Raw genomic sequence first — 24,101 nt, 5'->3', positions numbered from 1 at the left:
AAAGCACGCGGGATATGTTAGGAGAAAGATTTGAATTAAAAATGAATGCAGAATTCCAGTACTTACTCCACACATTTTTATTAATCATATCACAGATGCGTGGCCAGTCCTCTCAGTCAGACTTCTCTAAGCAAAGGTAGTCCATCGGAAAGAAAGAATTCCCAGTAAGTGGGCTTGTGACAGAAGGAAAGTCTATTTTTAGGATTGAAACAAGTAATAAAATGAGAAAGCTAAAATAAAACACCGTGTTTGGGCTCCTCCACTCAGCGAATGACCTTTTGATGAATCGATGTGCCGGAACCAGGAGGGGGTGGGTACGTGTGGGATACACAGCAATTATTCTCAGGCAGATCAGACGTTTCGGATTTCATAACCTCTATGGGTTGATTCACATGTTCAGTTACTGTTTGCATTCATTTCTTCTCTGCATTCATTTCTGCCCTAATTGAAAAAAAAAAGGTGTTTGTTAGGTGTCATTTTGCCACCTGCGTTAATAATGGCTATACAACGAAGTAGATCCTTTTTACATTTGCTTGTACACGTGCTCAGACGTAATATCTGCAGTGTCACCTACACTTTAGTCATTGTTAGCATGAACAATGACTCAATTCATACTTAGGAGATGTTCCTGGAAAATACAGGCTCTGTGCTCCAAATCCCACCAGGACCCCTCTTGGGGTGGTATTCAAACACTTCAAAGCTCATATTCTCTCCCTTTTGTTTTTGAGCTGCACAGAATTGGCTACTCTGATTTACACTCTAAATCAGTGACTAGGGAAAACATAACTGGTAACAACTGCTAAATCCATAACAGATTGTCAGAACTGTTTTTAAGAGTTTTACATGAGCCCGGCTGCGGTGGCTCAGTGGTTGAGCGTTGACCTTTGCACCAGGAGGTCATGGTTCGACTCCATGATCAGGACACATCCCCAGTGGGGGGTGTGCAGGAGGCAGCTCATCATTTCCATTTGGTTATTTTATATTTTTTATTGTGGTGTTCTGGAACCAAATTTTAAATATCTCTGAGCTCCATTTTCTTCTTTTGCAAATCTGTGTAGGCAAAAGGGGTTTTTGTTGTTGTTTGTTGTGTTTTTGTGTGTGTGTGTGTTTTTTTACATCTATTACAGTTAGTCACTGAAAGTCTTTAATTTCCTTTTTACTCATTTTGTTTCCACTGTCTGTTGCTCTTGTTCTTGCCGTGGTTTCCTGTTTCCTGGTGTATTTGGTTTAGTTTGGTTGTGATTTGATATTGTATCACTGGAGATTTCTTAAGGCCTAAAACAAAGCTTTTTCCTTCAGGGCGGATTTGTATTTGCCTTTACCAGGTGGCTCAGGGCTCAGAACCAGTGTGGGATATCCCTAAACTACATTCTCAGCCTGGGTGAATCCCTGTGGTATTAATGCCAGAGACAAGTTAGCTGGGCTCTTAGTCCAAATCCTCAGGGGTGAAACCGGCGCTGCTGGGCCCCAGGGTTCGGGGCAGACTCTCCCTTGCCATCCTCAGTGTGTGTGTGTTTATTTCTAGTTCCTCTTTCCACCTCAAGGAGGTAGCTTTTGCTCTGGTGCCCGATTCACCAAGAAAGACTTCGTATCAGGCTCCCCATCATGGAGAGGCGTCACAAAACCCCCGGAAAGCAAAGCTCAGCTTTGGTTAAAAGCCCACTGGGGTGTTGAGGGTGCTTGGGGTGTCACAGGGGTCAGGCCCCTGGGCTGGAGAGGTCCTCACTTTCTTGGTGGCTCTCTGCGTTGCTTTTTAAAATATTAAAAATATTATTCTGGATTTTAATTGTGCCCATTTGCCAGTGTGTGGAAGGGGGAAATTCTCCTTTCCCTCCTCTGGTTCTTTTGCTTCGCAAATAATCTTACCAACAGAAAACAGGTTAACACGAGAAATTCACATTTAATCTTGTGTACACAGGGACCCCACACACGTAGGTCAGACACCGGCCGCTGGGAGAGGTTTGGAGATAGAAAGGGCAGCAGGTACACAACACGCTCTGAGCTACGGATGGTGTCCTGCACTTTGGGGGCTTCAAAGGGTTGGTTGTTGCAACATAAGAGCAGGTAAATAAAAGTTCGTCCTGCCCTTCAGACAGGCCAAACAGGTTCTTCCTGAAACTCTTATGGGCAATGTCCCTAATTCAAGTTGCCTGTAGTTGAGGGTTAGAACCTTCTCTTGTGCCCAAGGCGAAAACTGCCTTTCACCCAAAATTACCTGCTTGCCAGGCTTTGAAGACGCCTCCAAGCCTGGTCCCACCTCCTCTCCCTGTGCCCTGGGGATGCAGCACAGGCTGCGCCCTCTCCCTCCCCCACTCGCTGCTCAGAGCCTCAAGCAGAAATTGAACTGCACAGCCACCAAACCAGAAAAACCTCGGTATACTTCGTGAAAACAGTGTTTTCAACCTTTTCTCAGCAATAGTTTGCTTTTTTTTTTTTCCTGAGAAAAACTCTAAAGATTAAAGAGAACTTGTCACAAAAAGTTGCACTGTGCTTTCATGAGGGGTCATCATCAAATCCCTGATCAACTCGGAGACCTGCACACGGAAATGGGAGCTGTACATTTGCAATCAATTTCAGGACAATTTAGCGTTTACTTATGAACTGCGCTTGTCTCCCATTTATACAACTGGTGGCAGCTATTACTGCTGGATAATCCCCAAGTATTCCCTACACCTTTCTATAATAAAATGGTGATGTAGCTTTCAACTCAGAGAAACCAGAGAATGGATTCTGAGCGAATGAATAGATTACAACTCATTTGTTGAAAGTATGCGTGGCTCTGAAAAGAGCCTTTGGGGTTAAGGAGTGAGGCCGCGTGCTCGCGCGCCTACTTGGAGCTGGTGTACTTGGTGACGGCCTTGGTGCCCTCGGACACGGCGTGCTTGGCCAGCTCGCCGGGCAGCAGCAGGCGCACGGCCGTCTGGATCTCGCGGGACGTGATGGTCGAGCGCTTGTTGTAATGCGCCAGGCGCGACGCCTCGCCCGCGATGCGCTCGAAGATGTCGTTGACGAACGAGTTCATGATGCCCATGGCCTTGGACGAGATGCCGGTGTCGGGGTGCACCTGCTTGAGCACCTTGTACACGTACACCGAGTAGCTCTCCTTGCGGCTGCGCTTGCGCTTCTTGCCGTCCTTCTTCTGCGCCTTGGTCACCGCCTTCTTGGAGCCCTTCTTCGGGGCGGGCGCGGACTTGGCGGGCTCGGGCATAACGGCGATAGGTGTCCCACTGGCGCTCACACTAGAAGAACTAATGACCCCTCAGCAGTGGGGCGATTATTTATAGACGATGTATTCAAATGAGGCTAGTATGATTTCGATCCTGATTGGAGGATTCATAGGTAGTCGTCACAAATGAGCATGTAAATAAACTTTTCATTGTACCTTTTCATTGGCTATTGGATTACTTTGCTGGGCCCAATCAGATGCTTAGACTATGTTACCCAGCGCTACCAGAGCCCTCGGCCAGCTCTGTGCTGTGTACTTCAGATCCTGTGAAACTTCCCGACAATGCACCAGCTGCAGGGTTGTGGGCGGAGGCCATCTGCCGGCTGGTACACCTCCAGACCCCGAGTGTGGGGCCCGCGCCAGCGGACACCTAGCGGCCGAGCTGATGTCCTGGGCGCAGGAGCTGGCGCAGACTGTGGCTGACAAACGCAGTGGCGCGCGCCCGCGGCACTTAACGAAACCACCAGGCACTCGGCAACGTGCTGCGCGACACTGAAATCCAGCAGCCCCAATTCTATCAAAGCTCTAATGATTAGCCCTAGCCAGTGTTTCAGTGGCTAGCGCGTGGGCCTGTGGACCCAAGGGCACCGGGTTCGATTCCGGTCAAGGGCACGTAACCTAGGTTGCAGGCTCCTCCCCAGCACGGGCCCGGGTCGGGGCACAAGCAGGAGGCAACCAATCGACATTTTCCTCTCACATTGTTTTTTTCCGCTCCCACTCTACACCCTCCCCTCCCCCCCCCCCCCCCAAATACACACAAAAAAATAATCCTGTAGTATTTACTTGGGTGAACCTTCCCCTTCATAACCGCCCACATGTCCTAAGGTTAAATACGTCTTAGGAATTTGTGCGCCTGTAGAGGTCGCCAAATACCCCTAGGGCTGGGAATGCCGCACTTCCGCCCGAGTCTGTGGGCCAATTTAGAAACGAAGTTGCCTCGAAGGGACGCAGTGCAGTTCCGGCGCCCCGCAGATCAAATAGACAAACCAGAACTAGGTCCAAAGCAACTCCCAGTCCTGCTGAACCGAACCCCTCCTAGACAGTATGCCAGGTACCGAGTCCGGATAACCCTCCATCCCCGGAACCTCCCTTCGCCCCCAGCCCCGCCCGTCTCTGCAGCGCCCGGCCGACCCCGAAAAAGTGCAACAGCTCTTTCCTGGAGACCCGTGGGTGGCTCTGAAAAGAGCCTTTGGGGTTGTGTTGTGTGTTAACAGTTGGCCAAAGGGACTTCCTACTTCTTCTTGGCCGCCTTCTTGGTCTTGGCAGCCTTGGGCTTGGGGGCCTTCGGCTTAGGCGGCTTGGACTTCGCCGCTTTGGCCTTGGCCGGACTCTTGGGCACCTTCTTGGCTTTGGCTGCTTTCGCCTTCTTCGGGCTCTTCACCTTTTTGGCTCCAACAGCCGCCGCCGGCTTCTTGGGCTTCTTCGGGGTCTTCTTGGCACTCTTCTTGGGGGTGGCCGAGCCCGCGGGCTTCTTGGGCTTCTTGGCCGCGCCCGCGGGCTTCCTGGGCTTGGCCGCGCCCGCCTTCTTGGCCTTGGGCTTGGCCTCCCCGGAGGCCGCCTTCTTGTTGAGCTTGAAGGAGCCCGAGGCGCCGGTGCCCTTGGTCTGCAGCAGGGTGCCCTTGCTCACCAGGCTCTTGAGGCCCAGCTTGATGCGGCTGTTGTTCTTGTCCACGTCGTAGCCCGCGGCCGCCAGCGCCTTCTTGAGCGCGGCCAGCGACACGCCATTGCGCTCCTTGGAGGCGGCGACCGCCTTGGTGATGAGCTCGGACACGGGCGGCCCGGACGCCTTGCGCTTGGCGGCGCCGCCGGACTTGCGCGGCTTCTTCTTCGCGGGCGCCTTCTCGGCGGGGGCCGGTGCGGCGGGGGCGACGGGCGCGGTCTCGGACATGCTGCGGGCGGGCGTGGGAGCGAACTCGAGCCGGAAGAGCGACACTGGCCGGGACTCGGGCCGCGCTGCCGCGCCCGCGCGCTTATATAGGGCGGAGCTGCGCCGTGATTGGTGCGCTGTCCAGCCCGCCTCGCTGGCAGCTGCGGAGTGTCCTGTCGGATCCCGAGTTGTGTTTGTTACACCTCGAAAAATGCTCAAAATATCAAAATCCCCTGCACCGAATTGCCCGGTTTTGCTCAGAAAGGGATCCCCGAAGTCTCAGGCTTCGCCCAGGGGTCCCGTTACGCGGAAACGAAACACCTTTATGCGAAAAACTAGCAATATTTCCCACCGTGCGCGTCAGATTTCAACTCTGAGAAACAAAACTTTCTATTTTCTGCGTAAATTATACACCGATCTTTAACGGTGGAGTTTTCTGACCTCTCACATAGGATTCTCCAAGTGGTTAGGTTCTCATATATCAAAAAACCATTTCCCTGGAATGAAGATTTTTATTACAAATCTGCCCTTAAGTGAGGGAAGTAACACAGGCTCCTCGGAGAGTCCTGCCTATGGAGCCGAGGGCATTTGAGTTCATCAAGCTGGATTCCTTTAATGCCAAACGAATTATTGCCCACGAGGGGTCCCATTTTGGGGCCCCGAGACACCAGTCTATGCGCCCATGGTTTTCTTTCTGTGGGCAGCACCCGCGATTTTAAACAATTCCTTAGAATAAGTCTTTCCCTGTCTGCTCCCAAGGGTTGGGGGCGGGGCTGTTGGTTCCCTTCCCCTGGACAACTGCTCCAGGAGTTCAGATGCCTTCAATTCAGGGCCTTGGGAAGGAAGGGGAGGCAAAACACTGGGTGCACAGAAATGGGAAAAGGTTCATTTTCAACTAGCCCACGGGTGATGTCCACAAAGTCCCTGGCAGGGGAGGTGCCCTTTGAGCAACGTCTGTGGTCTTGCTGAGTTCTTTCAGCCCATACCCTAGGGTCACATTGTCATATACTAGTTAGAATTGAAATTCAAATGTTGGTCTTAAAGGGACATAAATCAGAAGTGGAGCTTATAAGGCATCTACTATTGTTAGAGAAACCCAGGACCCCTTATTACTGAATAGGGGATCAAGAACTAGTCCACCCACCAGATAAGCTTCGGTCATGAAGATTATGGCCCGATGCGTCCCAGGGTTTCATAAAGAAGAAAACAAGTTACACGGAGGACTAAATGACCAGCTTAATTTTCCATCTCGGAAGCAGAATTCTGAGGGACGATGGAAGCGAAGCCATTCTCTCTGAAGACGTGTTTGTTTGTTTTTTGCAAGGTCTCTAAAGAGTGGTGCCCTTTATGTAGTTGTCCAATCGACACAGAAGTACAGTTGGCAGTGAACACCCAACTAAAGGACTTTTTCCAGCGAAATGAACTGAGTGGACTTGTTTCTAGAAACTGCAAGCCATGCACTTGAGAGAAAAACACAATTTTGGCCAGTGCCTAAGTGGATATGATACTATTCTGTGGGTGCAGTGGCTGTAACATTGGTTTTGGGCAATCACATTGATTTTGAGTTTTACTGCCCCATATTTTCATACACAGCAGACCCTACAGATGATGTCCATAAAGTCACAGGAAGTGGAGGTGCACTTTGAGAAATCTGCCTGCATGCTTTTTTAAAAAAATATGTTTTTATTGATTTTTAGAGAGAGAGGGAGGGAGAGTGATAGAGAGATAGAAACGTTGATGAGAGAGAAACATCATCAATTGGCCGCTTCCTGCACACCCCCTACTGGGGATGGAGCCTGCAACCCCCGGCATGTGCCCTGACTGGGAATTGAACCAGTGACCTCTTGGTTCATGGTTCGATGCTCAACCACTGAGCCACTCCGGCCGGGCTCTGCCTGCATTCTTGCTGATGCTTGTGGATCACATTGCAATACACCAGTCCTACTGAAATAAAAATGAGAATACAAATCTTCATGATGAAACATTCATGAGATGTTTAAAAATCGCCTTATTTAAATTAATCCTGAATGTGGTACAAAAATGATGTAAAATAGCAAATTTTTAAAGCTGTCATGTCTAAGCAGTTTCAATGGAATCGGCTCATGCTCTTGAACAATAAGTATGCCCTGTGCCACATCTGCATATATAAAAGGCTAATATGCTAGGTGTCCCTCCCTCTGTCCTACCACTCTCTGTGACGCACACTAACCACCAGGGGGCAGTTGCTCAATGCAGGAGCTGCCAGGACTCACACAGAGAAATGGCACTAGGGACCTGGTGCCCACAAAGCAACACTGGGCTTCCCCCAAGTGGGACACAGGCCCCGCCACTACCCCAGAGCCACACCCCACCAAATCGCAGCTGATGCTGCCGGGACCTCATGGCAAATTCATGCACATTGAAAGGAAATTAATTAGAAGAAATATTTTAATATCACTATTCGCCCTTTCTCTATAATAGAGTGTCAACCAAATTCATGATTGACAGTGACAGATCGAAACACGCGTGCGATTGGTGCCAGCAAGAGCTTCATATGTGTCGCGCATGCGTGAGTCAACTTAGCCTCTTATAGACATAGAGTAAACCTGCTTCATTAGACCTGATTTCTGGCTTAGCTAAACTTTTTCCAGCCCAGCAAAGCACCCCAACTTCTCTTTCAGGTAATTGTTAGCAACACAGCAGTAAATATCAGCACATTATTATTGTAGATCACGCAGGGAGAACAAAGGGTAAAATATTTAGGTGCAGCAGTGTCTGAGTATATTCTGCACAGTGGAAAACCTGGAGTCATTTTCAAAGTCCACCATTTCTTACTTCTTTTCAGTTGGGTCAAGTTTCTAAGATTTCTAAATCTGTTTTCCAGCTAATGAAAAGAAAACCGAGTCTCCTATCTACCTACTCCAGGACTTCTGTGAGGATCAAATGAGATGAGGCATAGGAAAATGCCGGAGTCCATTCATTGTCTTCACTAGCTGAGTTTAGACAGAGACCCCCCAAAAGCTAGTAACCTTTGAAGTTCTAGCAAAGGTCAGAACTGTGCACCACCCAGTTAATTTAGGTAATAATAGTTGAAGCATCCCCACCTTAGTTCCCTTAATTCCTTAGATACTTATGTAGATTCTTGTTGATTATTGTTAATCAGATACTCTGCCTACTCCCAGAAATCTATTGATGAGCTAATCAGATACTTTGTCTATTCCTGGAAATTGTTTGCTGATCTGTGTGTCATTGAAACCTCCTTACCCTAAGGGCTACTCCAGATCAATAAAAGATTGGAGCAGCCTGAGCAGTGGTGAAAGTCCTTCGGGACTTGGCCGCCTGGTCCCCCAATATTGCAAAATTATCTCGTGTCTTTTTCTCTCATTTGTTGTGGGGCTCCTCTTTCAGATACCGAACCCTACTCCACACAGAACGTGGAGGGAGTCTTACTCGACAGGAAAACACTTCACCGACATTTGGTTGAACTGTAAAATGTTTGCACCTGGCTATAAAGGAAGTCGTGTTCCTGGGCTGAAGAAACTGCAAGGAGACTAGTTGTCGCTAGCGAGAGAAAGCCTGGTGTTGCTACGTGACATCGTTACCTGGACAGTCGGACACTTAGCATATCAGGCTTTTATATAGAGAGATATTTTTATTAATTTCAGAGAGGAAGGGAGAGGGAGAGAGAGATAGAAACATCAATGATGAGAGAGAAACATGGATCAGCTGCTGCCTCCTGCACACCCCACACTGGGGATTGAGCCCACGACCCAGGCATGTGCTCTGACTGGGAATTGAACAGTGACCTCCTGCTTCATAGGTCGACGCTCAGCCTCTGAGGCAAGCCAGCCGGGCCAGACGGCCTCTTCTCTCTGTGGAGAGGACCCATGTGACAGATGAGCTTCCTGGTGCTTAACCAGGAAACTCTGTCCTGGCTGATTCAGTGCATGTTTCTGGGAGAGGTTTTGCCTGCAGTCACGTTAGGTCTGAGATGTAGGTTTTGTATGTTGGGCTTTTAGCACGAGGGCACCATTGGGCCTGTGTGTTTGTGTGTTTGAACAATTTTATGTATAGATTTCAGCCTTGTTCCAGATGATTCTGAGCCAATCACTCCAGTTGGTCTCAGAATCTCCGTATTTATCAAGTTCCTCAGGGCCCACCCACCTCGGGGAATGGCTGCCACGCTCACGGGAGGTGGCGACAGGCCGTGGGGTGAGCGTGTGCATTTCTGGACTCGCCTGTAAGACCTGCCCAACGACGTTTACGCCGGATATGACCACACTGTGGGAGGACGGGGCGGCAGCCATCAAATCCTTGCGTCCACGGATTCCCACCTGACCGGGCTCCAGGGCGGGCTACAGGGGAATGAGGACGCCAGTGGCCACAGGCGGACGCCTGGGCCCCGACTGCCAGCTGACAACTGGAATCCTAGCACAGCGACTCCACTTCTGCCCCATGTGCCCCAATAACCACCCTTTCCCACTGTAGCCGGTGTGGCTCCGTGGACAAAGCAACGACTCATGGACTGAATGCGATTCTGGGCAAGGACACAGACCTCGGTGGCAGGCTTGATGCCCAGCCCTGGTCGGGGCATGTGCAGGGGGCAAACGATGGATGTGTCTCTCCCATATCAACGTCTCCCCTCCCCCCCCCTCTGTCACCTCCACTCTCTCTAAAATAAATAAATAAATGAACAAATAAATAAATAATGGGGAAAACATCCCCTGGTGAGGATTAGCAACAACAACAAGATGTCACAACTGCCCCGTGTGCTCCCTGCCTCGTTACTGAGTCGATGCGACAGCCCCTGCTCTGCACCGTCTCCCCTCCTTCCTCGGACCGTGGCTCACGCAGGTGCAGGAGCACCTCCCGAGGCCGCGCTGAGGTCGCCCCCAGGGTCCCAGCTCGCATCTGTCTGATCTGGAAGCCCGGCTGTCAGGTCAGTGTTTCTCGGGTGGGAGGTCCGGACAACCATACAGGCTGGGAGGCCAGTTCAGTGGCAGCAGGACGGAATGAGCTAGGACAGGGTCTAACACATGGACCTCAGCCCGGCCGGCGTGGCTCCGTGGTTGAGGGTCGACCTATGAACCAGGAGGACAGGGTTGATTCCCGGTCAGGGCACAGGCCCGGGTTGTGGGCTCCATCCCCAGTGGGGGGCGTGCAGGGGGCAGCCGGTCCATGATGCTCTCTCATCATGGATGTTTCTCTCTCTCTCTCTCCCTCTCCCTTCCTCCCTGACATCAATAAAATATACCTAAAACATAAACTGAAATACGGTGCTTAAATGTACTTAAAACATAAACTGGAATGTCAGTTACCTGCGCAGCTGCTGAGCGTGGGGCGGGTGGAGTGCAGCCGTCACTGCGCTGGCTCAACGCGCGGGGGCGCTGTCGTCCTGCGCTGTTCCGAGCCTGAGCCTTCGTCGCTAAGATCGAAAGGGCTTTTGGGTCAAGACTCCGCCTTAGTCTCCCGGGCCCTGGGGGTGGGAAGAGCGTCGCTGTGCTGAGAGCAGCCATGTGCTTTGCAGAAAAACCGAAAGGAAATGAGGCTGGGACTTGGTTGCCTTCGCTCCGCATCCTGGTGTCTGGGTTGTGATATGCTGGTGTGTTCTGGCTGCTTCGTGGGAGGCAGAGTTTGGGGACGAGGTGTTTTTCCTAAAGAAATGCCCGCCTCCCAGCGCCCTGCTAGGGGCGTCTACAAGCACAGGATGGGCTGGTGAGAGCCTGTGGACAGAGCCTCCCCGGGGACTTTTGAAGGAGGCAGGTGCTGTCCTGGCTTTTGGCGTGGACCTGGGACACTATTTTAAAAGGCGGGGATATCTGTGGATGTAAACATTGCCGTTCTTTTTATTTAACTCAACAACCATATCTGTGAGTTGCCACTCGTGGATGGAATCTAATTAACTGATGAACGAGGGGAGGCGGGGGAGGTTGGGTGGGTGGGTGGGAGGTGATCAACCAAAGACCTTGTGTGCAGAGAGCATCAGCCGTGGACACAGACAGTGGGGAGGCGAGGGCCTGGGGCAGGAGGTGAGGGCCTGGGGCAGGAGGTGAGGGCCTGGGGCAGGCGGCCGGGGTGCGCTGGAGGGGGAAAAAGGGGACATACGTGACACTTTCAACAACGACAATTAAAAATATATACATGAAAACGAAACAACAAACCAGCTGTGAGCTGCATAACCAAGGCTGCCCAGGCACAGCGGACGGAGCTGTGTCGTGTCAGAGAGAACTTCGTGATCTGCAGGTGAGAGGGGCTGGATCAACGGGCACCGGCGCCACGGGGTGATGTGGCTGCAGAAATAAACACGATCTCTGTGGACCGAGAAGGGGAGCCTTCCCGGACGTAGGATGAAGTGAAAAGGCAGCGCAAAACCGCACCCATGGGTGATGCCCTTGCAGGGAAAGAGGCTGTAGGAACACACGTGTCCTGCTCATCCGTGCAGAACGGAGAAACCCAAGCAACGACGGAGACCGGTCCCCTGTCCGGGTGGGTTGGAAAGGAGCAAAAGGGGGGGGGAAGGGGAGCAAAGGAGCAGGAAGGAGGAGGGAGGCACCGTTTTGGAGTCTGTCTTCCTGTACAGACATACTCTCACTCTCACAGCTACAGTAACGCTTCATGTACCAGCAAAATAAACAAACTATGAACACCCACGGGGGTGGGGGAACCCAAAATGCAATGAAAGCACTAACAGGTGAACCGGACTGTAGTACGTTAACATCAAACTGTCGCTGACGGGATTGAGGAGGATCAACATGAATTCAAGTAACTGTGGGAAACAGTGTCATGATTGCACACTGCACGGTGCAGGCAAAAGCAACTGCATTGAGCCCGTCTGGTGCCGCTCAGAGGCTGAGCATCCACCGAAGAACAAGGAGGTTCACGGTTCAATTCCGGGTCAGGGCACAGGCCGGGGTTGTGGGCTGGATCCCCACTGTGGGACGTGCAGGAGGCAGCCGGTCCATGACTCTCTCTCTCTCATCATTGATCTTTCTCTCTCTTTCCCTCTCCCTTCCTCTCTGAAATCAATACAAATATATTTTAAAAAGTATTTTTAAAAGAAAGAAAGCAGGGAGCCGACTTGGATAAGGAGAAACATGTTCCGTGTGGGTGTCCTCTCAGAGGCCCGCCCACCAGCACCTGGGAGCCTGGGCTGGTCCTCCCGCGGGGAGAGAAGCAGCTTTCTTCCCAGCTCATCACCAGGTAACCCCAGCAAGTCCCTGGTGCCTTAGGGGCAGGCAGAGCTGACAGGCAACATGGGTGGCACAGCGTTGATTTTGTCACACCAGCCAGCGTGTGACCCAGTGCTAGTGGGGCTTTTGTTTCTAGATGGTAGACACCCTCTCTCCCAAACATCTATTTTTTACCCTTTTTATTTACCTATCATCTAACGCTGCTACCTTGTTGGACAAAAGACCAAGTGTCTATTTTTAAAATAAATATTTTTCTTTATTTCAGAGAGAAAGGGAGAGGGAGAGACACTGAGCTATGTCGGCTGGCCGTGTGTCGAATCATAATCTGTAGTCAACATTGCCAGAACAATTGCTGCAAAGTTCATAGGACAGTGGCAGCTCCTCCTCCCCAGCAGTCCTGAGTCCTCGCTGGTGTGAGGGGAGAGAAACGGTGTCCCCTCTGTGCATAACCTACCGCCGGGCGGTTAGCGGCTGTGTGTTCGGGTATATTTTCCCTCGGCCACTGCCCGGTGTCCCTGAGTGAAGAGCACGGTGAGGTGTCAGCTCCAGCTGGCAACAAACGGGTCACAGGATCTACGGCTCACTCAGCACTTACTTTTCTCAGAAACAGCCTCACCCCTAAGGAAGGTGCATCCGTCCTCCGTCCCAGGAAATGTGGACGTTCTCCTTCTGCCCAAACTCCAACCCCAGCAACTGGCAAGTGAGAAGCCCAGTGGAGTCCTGACATGTTGTCAATACGGAGACATGGATTCCCTGCCTGGAGTCACCTTCTGTTGAAGTCTACATGGTATATTCTAATTTCTTTTGGAATAACAATGATCATACTGTTCCTCCCCCTGTCAGAGATTTGTCTATTTATTAATGGTGCCGGTTTCTAGGTGTCAATGCAGGCGATGGCTGTCTTTTGGTAGATCTGGTGCTGCTAACCTGTCTGGTACAATATTCAGGTTTTGGAATAAAACAGAGGGGGAGAATTCCTGAGCTAAATATGACCCCTTATTGTCAATTTCTGTCTGCATGAGGGATCCTCCATGGAATTCCTAACATCTTCCAGTAATACTCATACATGATACTTGACAGGAATAGTTATTTGCATCTGTAATTCTAAATTAGGATCAACAGATGAAAAACCCTTACATGTTAACGTAATTCTAACCTTAAAATACATGTGATTGTTTGCAACTCATAATAAAACTTACCATACTTGTAAAAAAGAGTTCAAGTGATACATTAAAAAACAGGAAGTGAGGGGTGGGGATGAAGGAAAGGGTATTGCTGCACAGAGGAGTTGAAAATATAAAAAGAGGTTTAGCCCGCCGGTGTAGCTCAGTGCTTGGGCATCCACCTGTGAACCCAGAGGTCATGGTTCGATGCCCAGGTTTCAGACTCCATCCCCAGTAGGGAGGTGTGCAGGGGGCAGCCTAATCAGTGATTCTCTGTCATCATTGGTATTTCTCTTTCTCCCTCTCCCTTCCTCTGAAATAATAAAAAGAGGTCTAATACACAGTGATGCTGTGTCAAGCGGATGTGCTGCGTCTGGGACGCCCCAGAGACCCCACTGATGATTCGGCCTCAGCCCGGCTTCTCAGTAAACCCCTTACGTAGACCAAGCATGTCAAACTCAAAGGCTAACACGGGCCAAATAAACAAGGCTTAAGTGTGTGTGGGCCACAAAAACAAACAAACAACCAAAAGCTTCCATTCTCATAGAAACGTAGGTTTATTTACAAAAAAGTATAGTATTTAAAAAAAAGTACAAGAGCAATGATAAAATGCATGTTTTCTTCCTGACACTTGGCATCTCTGCTACTCTCTCTCCTACTTCGGGGGAAACCTTGTTGGCAATGATTACTTTCAAAACTGACCCCAGGTGAACGTCAATGATTCTGGATCTGACAGGAGACCTATTTCCTTTCATCATTGTGAGTAACTGCGCACCGTTAAACTGGCTGGGCTGCAGAAATATTCCCTGTGGGCCACATGCAGCCCGGGGGCCGGGAGTTTGACATGCTGGCCTTGGATCAACTTCGTCCCTGGTACCTGGGGATCTTCAGGGATTGCAGGTCCTGGGTTTTTCACGCTCATCCACTCCCCTGAGGACATGGTAGAGACCTGGTCAAGGGAAGCCACTGAGTTTACTGTTCACCAGCGGATTTTCTCAAGTGTCGATTTCATGCCAGGGCCTCTATGCTATCCACCAACTTTTTATTATTATTACTATTGATTTCAGAGAGGGAGAGAGAGATAGAAGCATCAATGATGAAAGAGAATCAATGATCGGCTGCCCCCTGCACGACCCACCCTGGGGATCGAGCCCGCAATCTGGGCATGTGCCCTGACCAGGGGTTGAACATGGTCCACAGGCTGATGCTCTGGCCACGGAGCCAAACCAGTTAGGGTGCGCTATCAGCATTTTAACAAGATGGGGTCCTTGACTTGAAGGTCTTGCTGCAAACGTAATAAACAAGTGAAACGAACACAGTGTATCATTCCCAACTAAGTAACTAAATAGAAAGGTCGGGCTTTGGTGCCTGGAGGAGCGACTGCAAACCCAAGTATCCGCTAACTCCTTTCACGGCTCGCCACAGCAGCTCATCCAGTCCGTTCCCAAGCCATTGCCCACCTGTCCCCCTGCTTCCCTTGTCACAGGCTACACCAGGCATGTGGCTTCTTGCTGGTGTGCCCTGCGCACACAGCCATCTATGGAGACTCCAGGGACATCTCGCCTCCTTCCCTTCTCTTCTTGCCGGAGTTTAGGATGCCATTTGTAACATTATGGTATGTTGGCAAAATTGACCTATTATTATGTGTAGAGTTTTTATCAGTTTTCTTGTTCTGGCTATAACGTCTTAGAGGCAGGAGTTATAGACTAGCCAGGGGTTAGAAGTACTGGCTTCCTGACCGAGGGACACAGAAATTGTTCCCTCTTTTCTGGTTTCCTCAGCTTTAAAATCAGGATAGGGGCCCAGCTGGTGTGGCTCAGTGGATTGAGCATTGCCCCATGGACCAAGAGGTCCTGCGTTTGATTCCGGTCAGGGCACAGGCCCGAGTTGTGGGCTTGATCCCTGGTAGAGGGTATGCAGGAGGCAGCCAGTCTATATTTCTCTCTCACCGATGTTTTTTCCCACTCTCTCTCTCTGAAATCAATGCAAAAAAAAATATTTAAAATAAAATAAAATCAGGATAGGAGAGGATTTACCTCGAAGGGGGTTGGGAAAATGAGCTCATAGGCTGGGGTCAGGTACCAATGTGGCTGACCCAGGGAGGGCTTATGTCCTTGGTGGCTCTCCAGCACCCTGCCCTGATCTCAGAACCCACACTGCTGACCATTCCAGCCACAGGCGAGCCAAGACGCGGAGGAGGCAAGAGCGCCAACACCTGGCCCAGCTCACACACCTGGTCAGAGTCGGGGCTGGGTTCGAAGGCAACCTGGACGGTGAGTGAAAAGGGTCCTGAGGCCCAGGTGAGGCAATTCCGAACCAAGGATCCCAGTTCAACCTACAAGGAGCGCTGGGCGGACAGAACCTGGTCTCAGTGGGCCTGGGCCTTTAGCAAAAGCCCAGTTTGATGAGCTCAGTCCCATTAGAATCGCACTCCCCCCCCACCCCACCCCTTGCTCAACGGGAGGCTTTAGCACAAGAAGTGGCTGCATGGCGAGGGGGGAAGAGAGGGAGGGTGGGGTATAGGGGGATGGGCCAACCAGAAAACCTTGGTGAGATTCAATCCTGGAAAATACTGTCCTAATACTCTTTAAAAATAATATTTATTGATCTCAGAGAGAAAGGGAGAGGGAGAGATAGAAACATCACTGATGAGAGAGAATCATTGATGGCTGCCTCCTGCACACCCCCCACGGGATGGAACTTGCCACCCGGGCCTGTGCCCTGACCAGGAATTGAACCACGACCCCCGGGCTCATAGGTCGAGCTCAACCACTGAGCCGCGCCCGCCTGAGAATCCTAAGGATTTTTTCCCTCCGTCCAGATCGGCGCTTCTTGGGGTTGATGCAGCTGAATGATCGGATCCCTGCCAACTGTTGTGGGGGGGAGCGAAAGGCCCTGCTGTGTTCCTTTTCCAGCTGCGCTGGGAACATGGGCGTTAGAACTGAAATCCCAGCACAGCACGTATTAGTTGTATAAAATGTAGTTTGTTCAACTACAGGTTAGGGGCGTTAAATGGTTAACTGACCCAAGAAGCGAAAGACGCCATTAACTTACCCCCGACTTACAAGCGACAGAACCGAGTCCCGGGGGTTATGAACTGGCCACAGTCTCAGCCTGGTCAGTGGGGAGAAGACGCCGCTCGGCTCTAGATTCCGGCTGTCTTCTCCGCCAGCCCGGGAGCCGGTCTCAGGGGCCCGTTCCCCGCCCTCGGAAGCTTCTAAGATGGTGCTTGGTTGTTATTTAACCGGAGCCGAGACTAACGCCCTCGGGACCGGGCGGGGCGTCTACGCACCCGCTGGGGAAGTTCGCCTCCCCCGACCTGTCATTTGCAACCTGAAGTTTACAGACCTCAACCCAGGGCTGCAGTTAAGGGGTTCCGGAAACCAGCCAGGTTCTGCGACTGTTTGAAATGCGTGTTTATTTCGAGAGCACATCGCCTGCCACTTCCTATACAGGCTGCTCCATTTTTAGCAACACTGAGCCTTTCCTTTAAAGAAAATGTTTGTACCCCATAGCTCTGGCGAAGCTAAGCTTACCTTCCTGTGCATTTTCCCCCTTTAACCTAAAGTGACATCAGCTCTTCCTAGGAGGTGGGTAGGGGGCTCTGAAAAGAGCCTTTGGGTTTCAAAGCGCTTCCGGAAGCTGCGGTGCCCGTCCAATCACTTGCCCTTGGCCTTGTGGTGGCTCTCGGTCTTCTTGGGCAGCAGCACGGCCTGGATGTTGGGCAGCACGCCGCCCTGCGCGATGGTCACCTTGCCCAGCAGCTTGTTGAGCTCCTCGTCGTTGCGGATGGCCAGCTGCAGGTGGCGCGGGATGATGCGCGTCTTCTTGTTGTCGCGCGCCGCGTTGCCCGCCAGCTCCAGGATCTCGGCCGTCAGGTACTCCAGCACCGCCGCCAGGTACACGGGCGCGCCCGCCCCGACGCGCTCGGCGTAGTTGCCCTTGCGGAGCAGCCGGTGCACGCGGCCCACGGGGAACTGCAGCCCAGCCCGCGAGGAGCGAGACTTGGCCTTGGCGCGCGCCTTGCCGCCCTGCTTGCCGCGGCCGGACATTGGAAAAAGAAGAAAGGTCTTTGCAAAACGAAAGGGGAATACTCGCCCGAGCAGACCAGTTCTGGGAGTAGGTGGAACATGGCCGTTTTTATAGGCAGGTCCTGGGAGCAAATCGAGGTGTCTGATTAGCTAGGAACAGACTCAGTCACATAACCAATAGGACCTTCTAATTTCCATACCTTATTTGCATAGGCCCGCCCAAGGATGACAGCCTTGGCGTCTGTCTGCCAATGAACTAAGAGGATCTCTGAATCCCTCATTAGCATAAAGTCCCTATAAGTAGCGGAGATTCCACTCCAGCCGCATTTTCCTCCAAGTCTCTTGAGGTTTCAGAATGCCGGAACCAGCCAAGTCCGCGCCCGCCCCGAAGAAGGGCTCCAAGAAGGCGGTGACCAAGGCGCAGAAGAAGGACGGCAAGAAGCGCAAGCGCAGCCGCAAGGAGAGCTACTCGGTGTACGTGTACAAGGTGCTCAAGCAGGTGCACCCCGACACCGGCATCTCGTCCAAGGCCATGGGCATCATGAACTCGTTCGTCAACGACATCTTCGAGCGCATCGCGGGCGAGGCGTCGCGCCTGGCGCATTACAATAAACGTTCAACCATCACGTCCCGGGAGATCCAGACGGCCGTGCGCCTGCTGCTGCCCGGCGAGCTGGCCAAGCACGCCGTGTCCGAGGGCACCAAGGCCGTCACCAAGTACACCAGCTCCAAGTGAGGCGCGAGCACGCGGCCTGGCTCCTGACCCAAAGGCTCTTTTCAGAGCCACCCACGTTTTCCGAAGAGCGCTGTAGGCAGAAACTTGAAAAACTGGGTGATCTAGTTGCGGCAAAGCCCTGAAGGTTGGTTAAAACAGGTCATACAGGTCCAACCACGAAGGTGCTGTGGGCTGGGAGATGGGGCCCGCCCTTATGTACGTGTGATCCTTGCTCCCGGCCAAGACTTCAGCGCAAAGTAACTCACTTTTTTCCCAAACCTAGCATGCGGTCTCCCCACCTTGGGTTAAGTGGTGCTTTCTGTTAGGAACATGGGGGGTGTCCGTCTGGTGGTGTTCAGTGGATTGAGCGCCTATGGACCAAGAGGTCCCGGGTTTGATTCCTGATCGGGGCACATGCCTGGGTTGTGGGCTTGATCTGCAGGAGGCAGCCGATGTGTGTCTTTCTCACTGATATTTTTCACTTCCTCTTCCTGTCTACCTAAAAGTGAAAACATAAGAAAAATGAACAATGTAACTAACGAAATCACAAGTACTTAAAAAAACATGGAAATGGTTACAGGAAATGAGGTTTACAATTACAAAAACAGGCTTTTACAATTTAGGATAAAATGCTGTGTGCTTTAGAAGGATCCTGTGGTTTTTTCCAAGATCGATTTGGCACTAGGCAGGGGTCTCCGTTGGAAAGCAGCTGTCTCCTCACGGATGCCTGGGGAAGGGTGTCACCTGGCCTCGTTGGGGTGGAAACGCATGTGCAAGGCCCTGGCCGAGGCCCCATAAACCCCACTGATTGCTTCAAGTTCCAGTGCCTAGCGCCTCCAAGGTGCGTGCCTCCATCGCTCTAAATTCCTGTGCTGTCATGTCCTCCCCGGTTAGGAGAGAGAAGGAAAAAGTCATTGTAAATAGGACTAGATCAGTGGTTCTCAGCCTTGGCTGCACGTTACAATCACCTGGGAATCTTTTTAACATCCTGATTTCCGGGCCTCATCCTCCGGAAATTCTGTTTCTTTGTGATGGGGCGGGGCCACAGCATTAGTGACATTCTTAAAATTAGTAGAATTCTTGTTCCCGGGCCATGGCCCCGCGTTCACGTGGGCAGCCCCCTCATTCACGCGACCACTCCCTCCTGGCGCAGCCACACTGTGTTCACATGACTGTGTTAACGTGACAATCGTCCCAACCTGTGAAGAATTTGGGGGTTTATTTGAGCCAAACTGTCGACACTTGCAGGGAAGCCGGATCTCAGTGCGTCGGGACAGCGCTCTGGAGATGGCGGTTTTCGCGCTGTTTAATAAATCACCGTCAAAGGCGGAGCCATGAGCGGGTCACATGAAATCTATTGGCGATGATGAGAGAGGCGGGAGAAAGCAAAGCGGAGGTGTGTGTGTGGGGGGGGGGGGGGGACCCTGGGATCGGATAAAAGTGAAATGATGGACACAGGCTGCCTTTACGCAGGTGGGTGCAGGGGAGTTACAGTCAGCAACTAACAGGCTAACAGTCACAGTGAGGGAACCTGTGGTCTCCGCCCTGGTGGCCAGCTGTGCCCTGAGGGGTGGGGAAATGGAAGTTACTAGTTACCCTGACTTTCCTGAGGTGTGTTACCTTAGATGCAAAAGGACAACAGGCTCAGGAAAGACGGAAGTTGGTCTTTGTCAGGGAGGACACTGGCCTAGGACATGACTACCCACCATAAGCTGCTTTTTAACTAAAGGTTTTTAATTTCAGACCCTCCTCTGTGGTCGCTTCAGGTCTCTGGAGTTGGCAAGGCCTCCAAGCAGGCCTTCCCGGAGGTAGTCAGGTGAGCATGTGGCCCCTTTTTTCATCCACAGTAGGAATTTCTTACTATTTGTTAATACAGTGAATTCAGTAAAATATGTATTGTCTTATTTATGCTGATAAGGTAAGTATACTTTGGAACTGGAGTTGTCATTACATGAGCTCATGGCTATGTTCTAAGCTTTGTTCTGGAGCTGGATGAAAGGCAAACACAAGACACTAACAGGAAGAGGGAAACGAGAACTGAAGTGACTGTCAACATGTGCCCTTGACGAGCTGCAAATCGTTTTTAAGAAACACTGATTTCACGGAACGGAATCGAACTAATCTTTGAAACTGATTATTCTCATTGAGAAAAGCCAATTAAATATTTGGAGACAATTCGGATTTCAAGTATTTATGTGTGATTGCCCTCCTCCTCTAATATACAGATGACTCAATGTGAGAGAGAGACTGAAGTCCACATGATCACTCCCTTTATGAAACCAAACGGGGGGAGGCCGGGCTGAGATATTTTGATGCTGGAAATGGTACAACTGTGGCTGAGCCCCATCGCTGGTCACCCAGAGGCCGGCAGCTGCCACGACTCCCCCAGCAACCTGGAGTTTCCGGAAAAGCACTAATAGTTTTCTGTGCCACTTCTTGGTTCCTGCAAGAACAGATTGCTCAAAGGAAGCTCTTTTCTACAGAAAATAATGTACGGCCGTATCTTGTTCCTAGACAGTCTGAGGATCTTTTTCTCCCCCTTTCTATTTTATAAATTATCTTTTAAAAATTATTTTTATTTTTAATCCTCGCCCGAGGATATTTTCCCATTGATTTTTTTTTTTTTTTTTTTTTTTTAGAGAGAGGGAAAGACAGAGAGAGAGACATTGATGTGTAACCAGGGCCCGGGCTGGGGAGGAGCCTGCAACCGAGGTACATGCCCTTGACTGGAATCGAACCCTGACCCTTTTGGTCCACAGGCCGATGCAATATCCACTGAGCCACACCGGTTGGGGCTGTAAATTATCTTGTTAACATTGTTGGGTGAAACCAATCTATTGCTTTCACACCTGTTTGCAGCACAGGATGTGTTAACAATTAGCTAAATGTCGGAGTTACTATGACAACCGCACCTCTCTGAGCCTGCCGGTGTTAGTAATTACCGACTGGGGAAGATGGGGTGAAGGTGGAATGAGATAGCAGCTGTGAAACACAGACCAGAAACAGATGGTGCTAGCGCCTTGGCTGTGCAGCGTTGCTCCACCGCGAGCAGTGTAGGCTCTGGGATGGGCCTGAACTTGCTTTTAAGATTTTCCAAATGCCTGACCCACGGTGAGACGGGGCCTTGCCCAGCGCACTGCCTGTGGCCTCATTCGTCTCTGTCTCTCTCTCTCTCTCTCTCCTTCCCCCGTCTTTTTGATTGTTTGTTATTTTTCTCTTCTTTTTTTCTTCTTCTAGTTCCTCTCTCTCTTGTTCTGCAGCCAGATTTGCCCACACCCTGCTTTTCCGTCTCCTGCCTCCCACATATGCTGGGCCTCTGTGTTAGGTTCCCCTGCTCCCTCCTTCCTGCCTTGAAAACTCCTCCTCACCCTGCAGGCATCTGCTTGGCCCGGCCTTCCCGGGAGGGTTCCATGACCAGCCGTTCCCGTGGTTCTGGGGTAACTGCCACAGTTTCCACTTGATTGTCTTTGATTGTCTAGCTGTCACCCAATAGGGTCTGAGCTCGCCCAGAGGGTGGATGCTGACCTATGAACAAGGAGGTCTCAGACTGAAGGGTCCCGGGTTCTATTCCAGTCAATGGCACATTCCCAGGTTGTGGGCTCGATCCCCAGTAGGAGGCATGCAGGAGGCAGCTCATCAATGATTCTCTCATTGATGTTTCTACCTCCCTTTCCCTTCCTCTCTGAAATCAATAAAAAAAATTTTAAAAAATAGATTTTATAGCCGAAACCGGTTTGGCTCAGTGGATGGAGCGTCGGCCTGCGGACTGAAGGGTCCCAGGTTCGATTCCGGTCGAGGGCATGTACCTGGGTTGCGGGCACATCCCCAGTGGGAGATGTGCAGGAGGCAGCTGATCGGTGTTTCTCTCTCATCGATGTTTCTGACTCTCTATCTCTCTCCCTTCCTCTCTGTAAAAAATCAATAAAATATATTTTTTAAAATTGATTGTATAAAGACAGCTTAAATGTAAATACAGGACACTGACTAGATCATATTCGTCCTTTATTTAAGAGTGTACATAGACTCAAGTGCTAGGGGTTGTGGGTTAACATCCAATAGCTGTGTCTCTTCGGAAACTCTACCTCTTCTCGCCCTCCTGTCCTCATCCCCAAAATCAGAGAGAATGATGGGAGGTTGTCGCAGGTTAAATGCACTGCTGGATCTACAAAGTGCCTAGAACAGTGCCTGGCACAGAACAAACCCCAGTGAATTGCCTATCACCATTATGACTGCTATTCTCAGAGTCTAGTACAATATCAGGTATCTGATGATTATAGAAGTGAATTAACCAATCTTTCCCTTTTTACAGGAGGAGCAAATGGGCTTTAGACACGTCTTTCCCCGTCACTGGTTACTGCTGGACACAGTGGCATCTCACTAGCCAATGAAAATGAGAAATACTAGAAAATAAAGGCATATTTCTAACAATTGTGGAAGAATAATTAAGAACCTGGCTTAAAACATCATTTTTTTTCTCTGAGTATAAAAATATTAAATGTGCCATTGTAGAAATTTGTGAAAAGAGAAATATATAAAGCAAATATAGGTATCATGATATATATATATATATATGTATGTATATATATATATATACATACATACATACAATTTTCTAGGGAATATGCTTAGAAACACAATTTTTATAGATGTTGCTATTTGTGTAATTACTCTTCTGTTATTGGCTGTTTAGATTGAGTTCCATCTTTATGCATTATAGATCATACAAATCACACATCTTTGTACATAAATCTATGTTTTAATATTCAATTACTTCCTTTGGATAGAATTCTAGAAGTAGAAATACTAAACCACAAGGTAAAATCATTTTCAAGGCTCTTAATACACATTACCAACTTTTCATTCAGAAGGGCCATGCCAATTAATAATCCCAACATAATATGGAAATTTCTGTTACAGAACTCATATTTACACAGATTTTTTTTTAAAGCACTGTTAACCTGATAGGCCAAATTTTTTGTGTGGAAGTTTTACTTATTTCATTATTAGTGAGGGTAATTTCCCCCCTCACACATTTTTCTTAGCTATGACCCCATAAGAAATAATCTGCTGAAAAACGATGGACATAATTATAATTGTTCCACGGGGAGGCACTATGTAAAAATAAATAGGATCTTAGGTTAAAAAAACTACAACAAAATAGACACCTAATATTTATCAGGTGCCTTCTCTGCCCAGGACTCTGCTGGAGTGAAAAAACTGTGTTTGGCTGCATTCAACTGAAACTACTCTCACCTACCTTGTCTCTTTTATACACATTTTAAAATATATTCTTACTGATTTCAGAGAGGAAAGGAGAGGGAGAGGGAGAGGGAGAGACTCCTTGATCAGCTGCCTCCTGCAGCCCGTAATCCAGGCATGTGCCCTGACCGGGAATCCAACTGGGGACCCTTCAGTCCACAGGCCGAGGCTCTATCCACTGAACCGAACCGGCGAGGGCCACCTGATCTCATACGCCTCCTAACTTCCCCATGAGAAAGGCTCTCTTGACTGTATCAAGACGACCGCAACAACACACAACCCTTCTCTTGGAAAACCTCTCGCGTCTCTGCCGTCTGCAGAGCTGCCAGTTCCTCAGGCAAGCAGGGGGGCATCTTCCCGGGGTTCCCTCTGCCCCCCCCCCCATACCCCTGACCCCCGGCTCTGCTCCCTCGGCGGCCTTCCGGGAGGCCCCAGCTTCGAGAGCAAACTCAGATCCTGACCTCTCCCTACGGTGAGTTCCAGGAAACGCGGAGAAACATCCCGGACAATTGTCCCCGTACCTCGCGCCCCACAGCTCTGCAGACACACCTGCCAGCCACGCCTGGGCCTGGTCTGGGTCTGTGGTTGCCATGAAGGTGACCTGATTTATTTCTTTTTAATATGTTTTTCTTGATGTCAGAGAGGAAGGGAGAGAGAGAGAGAGATGATGA

At 50.3% G+C, this 24,101-nt stretch overlaps 4 protein-coding genes across 4 annotated transcripts; 1 reads left to right on the top strand and 3 right to left on the bottom strand.

Moving 5' to 3' along the window:
• Positions 1 to 156: 156 nt before the first annotated feature.
• On the bottom strand, positions 157 to 3,259 carry LOC118673697 (histone H2B type 1-C/E/F/G/I-like). Its single transcript, XM_036344848.1, has 2 exons — positions 2,832 to 3,259; positions 157 to 441 (listed from the first exon to the last, which is right to left on the bottom strand). The coding sequence occupies exons 1-2, from the start codon at positions 3,206 to 3,208 to the stop codon at positions 414 to 416; spliced, it is 405 nt and encodes a 134-aa protein (XP_036200741.1). The 5' UTR covers positions 3,209 to 3,259; the 3' UTR covers positions 157 to 413.
• Positions 3,260 to 4,392: 1,133 nt separating this feature from the next.
• LOC118673690 (histone H1.4) lies at positions 4,393 to 5,159 on the bottom strand. The gene has a single exon (XM_036344840.1). It carries the CDS (start codon positions 5,112 to 5,114, stop codon positions 4,458 to 4,460), a length of 657 nt encoding a protein of 218 aa, XP_036200733.1. The 5' UTR covers positions 5,115 to 5,159; the 3' UTR covers positions 4,393 to 4,457.
• An 11,861-nt stretch (positions 5,160 to 17,020) lies between these two features.
• Positions 17,021 to 17,664, bottom strand: LOC118673698 (histone H2A type 1). Its single transcript, XM_036344849.1, has one exon. It carries the CDS (start codon positions 17,475 to 17,477, stop codon positions 17,085 to 17,087), a length of 393 nt encoding a protein of 130 aa, XP_036200742.1. The 5' UTR covers positions 17,478 to 17,664; the 3' UTR covers positions 17,021 to 17,084.
• A 123-nt stretch (positions 17,665 to 17,787) lies between these two features.
• On the top strand, positions 17,788 to 22,652 carry LOC118673705 (histone H2B type 1-C/E/F/G/I). Its single transcript, XM_036344854.1, has 3 exons — positions 17,788 to 19,567; positions 19,915 to 19,987; positions 22,481 to 22,652. The coding sequence occupies exon 1, from the start codon at positions 17,812 to 17,814 to the stop codon at positions 18,190 to 18,192; it is 381 nt and encodes a 126-aa protein (XP_036200747.1). The 5' UTR covers positions 17,788 to 17,811; the 3' UTR covers positions 18,193 to 19,567; positions 19,915 to 19,987; positions 22,481 to 22,652.
• Positions 22,653 to 24,101: the final 1,449 nt, after the last annotated feature.

This window comes from Myotis myotis, unplaced genomic scaffold (genome assembly GCF_014108235.1).
Source record: "Myotis myotis isolate mMyoMyo1 unplaced genomic scaffold, mMyoMyo1.p scaffold_m19_p_18, whole genome shotgun sequence".
Lineage (NCBI taxonomy): Eukaryota > Metazoa > Chordata > Mammalia > Chiroptera > Vespertilionidae > Myotis > Myotis myotis.
This window is presented reverse-complemented; position numbering and strand designations above follow the sequence as displayed.

Bases quoted from the DNA above. Each gene is read 5' to 3' on its own strand.
- LOC118673698 (XM_036344849.1), bottom strand. From the start codon at position 17,477: ATGTCCGGCCGCGGCAAGCAGGGCGGCAAGGCGCGCGCCAAGGCCAAG.
- LOC118673705 (XM_036344854.1), top strand. From the start codon at position 17,812: ATGCCGGAACCAGCCAAGTCCGCGCCCGCCCCGAAGAAGGGCTCCAAG.
- LOC118673690 (XM_036344840.1), bottom strand. From the start codon at position 5,114: ATGTCCGAGACCGCGCCCGTCGCCCCCGCCGCACCGGCCCCCGCCGAG.
- LOC118673697 (XM_036344848.1), bottom strand. From the start codon at position 3,208: ATGCCCGAGCCCGCCAAGTCCGCGCCCGCCCCGAAGAAGGGCTCCAAG. The intron at 442-2,831 runs GTAGGCGCGCGA...TTTTTCAATTAG, and splicing joins ACCAAGTACACCAGCTCCAA to GGCAGAAATGAATGCAGAGA.